Source organism: Cynoglossus semilaevis, chromosome 1 (assembly GCF_000523025.1).
Source record: "Cynoglossus semilaevis isolate Cse_v1.0 chromosome 1, Cse_v1.0, whole genome shotgun sequence".
Lineage (NCBI taxonomy): Eukaryota > Metazoa > Chordata > Actinopteri > Pleuronectiformes > Cynoglossidae > Cynoglossus > Cynoglossus semilaevis.
In genome coordinates, this window is record NC_024307.1 from 33883823 (window position 1) to 33893187 (window position 9365).

Below are 9365 nucleotides of genomic sequence, written 5' to 3' on the forward strand. Positions count from 1 at the left end.
GTGTGGGATTAACCACGTGCTGGGTCTGCTCCCTGATACTGAAGCCGTGTCTTTCTCCTTGGCGTTTCAGAGTTCGAAGAAACAGTGAGAAGTTTGGAAACTCAGAAAAAGAAAGGAAGCGTCTGAATAAGAAGGCAGCATCCTCAGCCAACCTCCTCACCCGCTCCCCCAGCCTGGAGAAGTGAGCCACGCTGTGAGCCATCACTCACAGCTGTCACCACACACACACACACACGCACACATACGCACACTCACTTTTTCCTACAGTCACAGCAGTCACTCATGACACTCCAAGACAGTTGTTGGAAGATTGTGACTGATGGTCCCTCTGAATTATAATCGAATTCCATTCCCATGAAAACACATAGACACAGCATTTGCATGTGAAGTGAGGATCTGCTGCAGATGAATTTGTGTGAAGTGCTCTCACATTCTTTCTGTCTCACGTTTTTGTCTCCACAGTCGAGCCAAAGATTTGATCGCCAATGCAGGTATGATTATTTGCACTCATCTGTCGGGCCTCGGGTTCGTCACTTTGTTTATTATTTTGGGGACTGAGCTCGACTCATATTTAAAACTTAATGATTTTTAGAAAAATATAAAATATATTGTCGCGTAGATTGCTGGTTCCCTGATCTTCCTGGGTCTGTCTCTGTGGAGTTTACATGTTTTCACTATATGTGTGTAGGTTTTCAGTCTGAAATCCTGTTTCCTCCTACGGAGCAAAACCAGGCAGATTAGGGATTAGAACCTATGGCAGGTAACCTGATGACTGCAGTCAGCGGTGACCAGTGTTGACTTCAGTGTTTCAAAGAAGACAATTTTTAATACTCTTTGTATAAAATTAGGTCAATTATTCACAAAATATAATTTTACTCACAAATAAATATTACATGTAGACAGCAGATAAGCATCACACGGTGAATAATATAGTTTATATATATTTATATATACATATATAATTATATTTATATATAAGCATGTATGAATATGTGCAGTATATGTATGTATATACAGTACGCTATTTATATACAATTATATTTATATATGGTTATATATGTGTATATATACAGTATATGTGTACATATATTTATACATATTGATTGTAATATGGTGCATTAAATAAATGCACCATATTTCCACCAATAAAAATAGCCTGTTAGTACTGAAATCATAATTTAATACAAAATAAATAAAAAATAAAAAATAAATAAATACAAAGAGAAAAGGTGCATTCTACAAGTTTTCCCTCCTCGTAGAACTTGGATGCAACATTTATTGCAAATAGCCAGAGAAACTTCTTCTTCTGACATGTTGAAACAGTCCCACACTACCGCCGCAATGTTGTGTGTTTACAAATGTATGACACACATTGTGCTGCATTGACGTGATGACAAAGGTTCCCCTTCCCGTTTTGCGAGTTGTTTTTCCCCACCTCTTTATGTTCACATTTCTTTTGTTTATATCTCACGTACTGGTTTCGGGTAAAATACAGTGGAAGAGATGTTATTATCAAGTCAGTAAGTACAAATATTTGGACCCAGTTGAGATATTGGTTTTTTCAGATTATCGCATACCGTTTCAACGCAGCACTCAATCCAGGTCTCCTTAGGTGCAGTGGGTAGTGAATGGGAGTGCCTGATTAACCATCACCTTAGTGAGCAGAAAACACATAACTTCCACCACTGCCCCGCTATATCGGTATCCGTTGTTATCGGAAATCGGAAATTCAGTGTTTGGACAATATCGGAATATTGGATATCGGCAGAAAGTTAATATTGGACATCCCTAATATATATATATGTATATATATATATATGTGTGTATATATATGTATATATATATGTGTATATATGTATATATATGTATATATGTATATATATGTTTATAAATATATGTATATACATACATATGTATATATATATTTATATATGTACGTATATATGTGTATATGTGTATATATGTATATATATATGCATACATGTATATATGTATATATATGGTGGTATATGTGAGGTATATGGTATATATGAATGTGTATATATATATATATATGGTTGTATATGGGTAACTTGGCAGCTGGTGGACTCGAACATATATACTGTATGTATATGTTTAAATATATACACATACATATGTATTTATATATACTGTATATCCACATATATATATATACACACATGTATATTTATATATGTATTAAATATTTGTGTGTATGTGGTGAAGACGAGCGTTCAACACTATTATCATAATTATAAAGGGACTGTAGTAGAAAGAAAAAGTTTAAAACAGAGTTTTGTAAGGGCATGTCCATTTCTGGACATTAAGACCAGAAAAGGTTCAGACAATTGAGCGTCACGATAAACGTCGTTCCAGTTGGACACAGGACGCACATCTGTTGTCCGCATCACAGATGTAAGAAAAGAAAACTATATTTCATTGCGTAGCGAGTAGAGATGCACACGTGCGTGTCTGCATCTCCACATTTTTTTTATTAAAGTCTTCTTAATTTAAATCTTTCTTCTCATCATCATCTAGTTTTTTGTCATTTGCTCTAGTAATACTAAAACAAAAACACTAACATAAATTTAGCCATCTTTGGATTCAACAGGACTCCTGTGGAGTTCAGCTGCATTGGCTGAGCCTTGTCGCATGTCTGAATATTTCTCGCTGGAATTTCTCCTGTTTTACTGCGTGCTGACATGACTGCTGCCAAGTCTGGCCTTAAACTATGCTTCAGTACCCGTGCCCAGGCAGCCTCTCTCTTTTTCGCACATGTAGTCATTTGTGCAAAAAATGGGTGTATTTCCCATGCAGCCACATTTGCGGTGTAGTGTAGTGTTGTATAAATGGCCAAAAGTACTGGCTTTCAGGTTGGTTAGAGTAAACCCAGTATTTAAACTTGTGTGTTCAAGAAAAAAAAACAACAATTCCGACAGCTAAAGATAGTGGAAAATTGCTAAAAAAAAAAATGTTTCATGTAATTGGGGTTTCGGTATAAAAACATACTGTACTGTATCCTGTCACATGTCACTACTCTTGTGGATGGCGTGTTTAATACTGACAGTGAAGGTGGTTCCGTTTTTTTTTTTAGATGTGAAATGCCACAAAACACTAACTACATTATTCAAAGGCCAAAGCATTTGACTGGAAGAAACATGAGAATTTCTGCTCTGTCCAGATTTAAACTTTCCCCTGCTGCGGACCGCTGCACTGATTATTGCTTTATGTGCTGCACGGTTTTTCTCCTGCTTCAATGAAATCACTCACTGCTAACCTCCAAAACATTCCAATCAGTAATTATGCCTCAAAATGTTTTCATTCATTTCTTTTACAGTGCCTTATTTCACGGACTAAGCTGCAGCTAGTATTTACATTTCACAAAGTCCGAGTGTGAAAATATCCAAATGTGTCTCATACTTTGGCTTTGTTATTGTAGGCAGCAGGAAGTATGAATCTGCTGTTTGTAGGAAAATCAAGCCATATATTTCTTAATAAAGGAGCAATTGCTTTTTGAAAGTGAGTTCCTCAGTTAATACAGTGTTCCCTTTCTATATCTCAGTTCTCCTTTTTCTCCCTCAGTACATCGCGGGTTTCCTTTTTTAATCCGTTCCGCAGGTTTCGCTATATCGCAATATTTTATGGAATTTTTTTTTTTTTTAATTTCCAATATTTTCATTCTTTTCTAACCTAAACAAAGTCAAGCAGTAAAATGTTAATAAATAAGTAATAAAAAATATAGCAAAACATGAACTAAAAGACATCGCCGGTAGCTGTGTTTACCTAGAGGAGATCGAACACAGCATTGTGTTCCTCACTCTGATTGGCTCATCCATCGTAGCATCTCTAAGCAGCTCCCCTTGTCTGTCCGCCACTTGTTCACTTTACTCTGCGCTGCTATACGTATAGGACGTTGCCGTAAAGGTTGTGCTCTTGTGTTTGGTGAAAGTTGACCCTAATCTAAGAAGAAAAAAAAAAAGAAGAAAGTGAACTACTTGTCATTGTGACACAGCACACAACCAAATGTGACCTCTGCTTTTAACCCATCACTAAAGTGAACAGTGGACAGCTTTAAGCTGCCCGGGGAGCAGTGAGCAGCCATATTCAGAGCACCTCAGTGGTAACTTGGCAGCTGGTGGACTTGAACCTGAAACCTTCTGGACCCAAGTCTGCTTCCTTAACCACTAATCCACCACTGCCTCCTATGCCCATGCCCAAAGATGCCTCCTAAACACTCTGAACATCTTCTCAGGCTTCTGTTGCTAAGCCCAAACAAAGACCATTCTAGAAAATATTGACACAATAGAACAAGAGTTCCAATTACTTGCTACACTGTAGAGCAGGCATGGGTAAACTAAGGCCTTACAATAAAACAAGAGTTCCAATCATTTGCTACACTGTAGAGCAGACATGGGCAAACTAAGGCCCGGGGACCCGTATGCGGCCCGTTCAGCTTTTTAATCTGGCCCGCCAAATGTTTCCAAATTATATAATTTATTTATATTATCGTTATACTTCTGCCTTGTCCCTGCAATACCCATGTTTCACCAATAGATGGCATCGGAAAATGCTAAAAACGTTTTAGCAATTTAGCATTTATGCATGACTTCTACATTCTATTTATCTTAGTTAACACTAACGCTCCAATGCTAAAAAAGTGTTAGCAATTTAGCCTTTAGCCTCTTCAATTTTAGGACAATTGTGTCCCACGAGTCAAAAAGTTTGTCCACGCCTGGTGTAGAGCAAGTAGCTTGGTTTTGGTTTTGACCTTAAACATTTGAACTTGTCCTTTGACATACTCCCTACTTATTTTAATTCTTGTTTTTTTTTTTTTAATCCATGAAGGTTTTTATGCACCATTGCCCTACTGTTTGAAATACTTGGAGTCGAACATAAGGAAGTAGGAACCGGCTCATGAAAAAAAAAAACGATGATGTAAGACCAAATCACAGCTGCTGGTCCTGGTCTGTGTCTTAAAAAAACCAGTCAATGAGATCACTGTTTGACAAGTTTAGAACATTTAAAAATACATATAAACCATGTGGTAAAGGAAATAAAAATATGTAGGAAACGATCACGAGGTTCATTCTTACTTTCATATGTTTGAAAAAAAAACAGAGCTGGATTTAACAAGAATCTACATTTCACACTTAAAGCAGACTATAAAAACTATTAGGTTTGGCTTTAAAGTTTAATGACCCCAGTCTGAACCAGCCGTAGTCACAAGTCAAATGTTTCAGCTCCCACATCTAAGTAATTGAGGAGTCGATTTATTCTCCATCAATATTTACGGTCATGCCGTCAACAGAACTTTAACTAATAGGTGTTGACAGGAAAGTGTGGGAGCCAGAAATCCTCCCTTAATCCCCGCTGTCAGAAAATAGAGTCACATCATCACGTGATCTCCACTCAAGCACCAGAAAAGTCCAGCAACAGGACATGTCCACCTTGTTTTTAAACGTATAAACCCATTTCATTTTTTTTTTTTTTTTAATTTATATAGTTTGAATTTTCCTTCAGTAGTGTGTGAGTTCTTTAGACGCCCCAACACTCCCAGCCTGTTGAGGCTGTGGGCGCTGCTTGGAATCTCATCCAAGCAATGTGGTTAGCCAAGCTGCCACACCGCCCCTACTCTCACGATGAGATGATGGATGGTCAGCACTGCTGAGGAGGAAGCCACACAATTTTTTTTTTTTAATGTCTTCTGTGCTGTTTTAAGTACTAAAGACTGCGCAGACAAGCTTGACAGTACCTGTCACTGTCTGTGTCAGAGGTCTCAAAGTAAAATGAGCCGGGGGGCCATGGCTTTCACATGTCATTTACTTGGCCACATCCATGTAATACAGAGTGCAAATATTTTTTTAACGTTCGGATTTGACTAACTAAAACTAGTTCATGAACTAACAAATAAAACTATTTATTTAGAATTGAGTGGCGCTTTGTCCCAGAGGCAATGTCTCTGTCATTGGTGTAGAACCCCAGGGTTCACTTCCTGGGCGAGTTCGAATCCCGGTTAGGGCGGTTGGTACCTTCCAGTGGACTCACCACCTGCAGGAAGGTTCAGGGGGGTTGGTACGGTGACCCGGTAACGGATAAGCAGATGAAAATGGATGGATATTTAGAATTGTCTTTTTGGCCGAACACACAACTCCTAGCACTCTTGCTTCTGAAAATTCAAACATATGTAAAAAAAAAGAAATGCAAATCTTGCGTAACCTTCTTTAACTTTGAAATAACCTTATAAATGAAATACCCGAAACATGATGCAGCGATAGTCGCCTGGAACTCTCTCTGCTTGTTGTCCTCTTTTGTTATTAAATATAAAAAATTGACATTTGACATCAAACTATTGAAATCCTGCTGTGTTAGAATTACTTTAACCTAAATTATATACTTGAACCTTTAAATATAAATGTGAGACTGTGTGAAACCAGTTTTTTTTTGGTAGATCCAACGTTTTCAAACAGTGGCTCAGACACAACTTTAACGTGTTCCAGCTCATTTAAGCCATGTGGAAACCTGGACCTGGCCAATTGAAATTGGCACGTAATCAGAAATTCCGGCAGTCGAACCGTCCATGAATGGAACACTGTGCTGTAGCCTTGCAACATGCAACCCACAAATGCATCGCTTGTGCGTATGGAAATGTTCGTTTGGTTTAATGTCCAGCAGCGTTTCCGTTCAGAAACAGACATGTTCATTTTAAAAATCGCCAGATTAAATTTGCAGTAACTGACAAATATTTGTTTATTTTTCCACTTAACCGCCAACGTCAAACAGACAGAGATCACCGTCACTGCTCCTCCAGAATGGCACAAGTTATTGTTCATTGTGTAATTATTTAAAAAAAACGCGGACCATACAAAATGATTTTGCGGGCCACGTTTGGCCCCCGGGCCTCGAATTTATCACATGAGCGAGAACATTTGTTTGTAAAATGAGAGCTTGCCAGTTGGAGCCCACCTGTAGTGCCTCAAATTTCCATCCATCCATCCATCCATTTTCATCCACTTATCCGTTACCGGGTTGCGGGGGCAGCAGCCTCCACCCAAATCACACTGCACCGTACCAACCCCCCCTGAACCTTCCTGCAGGTGGTGAGTCCACTGGAAGGTACCAACCACCCTAACTGGGATTCGAACTTGCCCTGGAGGTGAACCCTGGGGTTCCACACCAATGACAGAGACGTTGCCTCTGGGCCAAAGCGCCACGCCTCAAATTTCCTTGTATGTAAATTGTATTCCACAATGTAGCGGTTATCACCCCTGCCTTACATGCAGAAGGTCCTAGGTTTGAACCCACTACCCGCGTACTTGCACCTCCTGTTGAAGCAGATCTGCTGTTAACACAACAGTTTCCCTTGTGTGGGATCAAACACGTTTTGTGTGTGTGTGTAATAGCATATTTTGCCCCATTGCCCCTGGTTTGTTATTCTTGTCCTCCGTTGTGGTTATTTCGGTCACTCTTGTCTTGTCTTTATTGGCAGATTAAATATGACAGATTTGAATTGTTCTGTTCCTGCCCTTTTCCTTTATGGCTTACGTCTGTCTCTCAAGTTTATTGGTTTTTTTTAACGGCTTTTTAATCTTATATGTGTAGATATGCACTTTGGTCGGATGGTTTTTCCACTTCAGCTGTACAGCATATATTGGATTATGAAATTTATGGAAAGAAGTAGTCACAAAGGATATAACTGACACATGTTATTATAACAATCAACTGAGAACATTTTGACTTAAATACATTTCTTTGTTTCTTTGACTTTTTGAACAGGATCTCCTGGGTCTCGAAGAGGAACCTACAGCCAAGGTATAGCTGCTGTCCAATAATTGTGTAAAAAAAAATACCAAACGTCATTGCACTGGAGGGGCCACATCAGAGTTTGATGTTCATTAAAAAAAAAAAAAAAAAAGTACATATATTTTTTTCCTTCTTAAATTACAAAGATCTAGTTGTGTCTGTTGTAAATTACAAAAAAAAAAAAAAAAATTTTTTTTTTTTCCCTGTGGACTGGTAGTTGATCCCTCATCCAGAGATTGCGAACCCTAGATTTACTCACTCAGCTGTTTTTTAGGTTTAGTAATAATAGTATTTTGTTGAGACAATCCTGTCAGTTAAGACCGGTTTATAGAGGTAAAGATCATAGAGTTAGTAAATTGACCAATCGGGGCTCAGTCTTAACTGCCAATCATGATTATTGTGTTTTTATATCCACTTCACAAATGAAAGGAATATTTTTTTTAAATCAAAACTAAATTAAATTTGGCTCATCATCACTTTCTCTGATAAACAGGAAATGGTTGATGACACAGTAGCCAGTCGTCCAATGCTTCTACCCTTCAATTCAAGTAACAATCCACAATAATTATGTCATAGGTAATTATTTTAATAGAGAGTTGACTGACAATTGACTGACAGCCTATCAACTCCTTGATTCAAACTTTTTTTTTTAAATTACCGCCCTACTACAAACTCATTCGTAAGGAGGTGATATCCTGGAGAAAATGGTCCGTGTGTGTTCATTCCTGCATTTTTAACCTCCGTCTCTGTTTGTCTTCCAGAACAGTCCATCAAAATGTTTATCCGAGGTCGTCCGATAACCATGTACATCCCTTCAAACATCCAAAACTATGAAGATTTAAAGATGGAAACGCCCTCGGAGAAACTGGAACTGGACTGGGTGTATCCTTCTAGAAAGTTCAGCTTCTCTTGTGCATTTGTGAGGCCCGTGTTATATTCACCTACCTCACTGCGTAGTCATCTTCAGAGTTTAGCCTCCACTGTGTGTCCTCATCTGTGCGAGATGAGGCAACCCTTAGATTATAGACACACTGAGGCTGTTTATAAAGCCTGATGGCGTGTGGCATTGATACGTTAGCTACAGTGCTAAGTAACATTAGCCACTATGGTCCAGGCTTAAAGTGTCAATAGGTTTCAATGGATCCACCGAGACCAGGCGTGGGCAAACTTTTGGAGTCACGGGCCACAATTGGTCCTAAAATTGAACAGAGGGGTCGGGTCAGGAGTAGATAGATGTAGTATTCGTGTGAACTACGATAAATGATTTGGAAAGGTCATGCATAAAGACTAAAATGCTAAAATGCTAAAATGCTAAAATGCTTTTATGAATATCATATCTATTGGTGAAACGCGGGTATTGCAGGGAAAGGCAGAAGTATAATGATAATATAAATAAATTATATAATTTGGAAACTTGTGGCACTTTGGCTCAGAGGCAATGTCTCTGTCATTGTTGTGGAACCGCAGGGTTCACCTCCTGGGCAAGTTTGAATCCTGGTTAGGACGGTTGGTACCTTACAGTGGACTCACCACCTGCAGGAAGGTTCAGGGGGGTTGGTACGGTG

The 9365-nt window shown here is 38.7% G+C and overlaps 1 protein-coding gene across 1 annotated transcript in view; it reads left to right on the forward strand.

The window, feature by feature from the left end:
- The window catches only part of eml3 (EMAP like 3), a 52249-nt gene that overhangs the window by 24374 nt on the left and 18510 nt on the right, over positions 1-9365 (forward strand). The window contains exons 5-8 of the mRNA XM_008328117.3: positions 71-181; positions 463-491; positions 7774-7809; positions 8562-8682. Coding sequence (XP_008326339.1) covers positions 71-181; positions 463-491; positions 7774-7809; positions 8562-8682 — 297 coding nt within the window. The remainder of the gene's footprint in view (positions 1-70; positions 182-462; positions 492-7773; positions 7810-8561; positions 8683-9365) is intronic.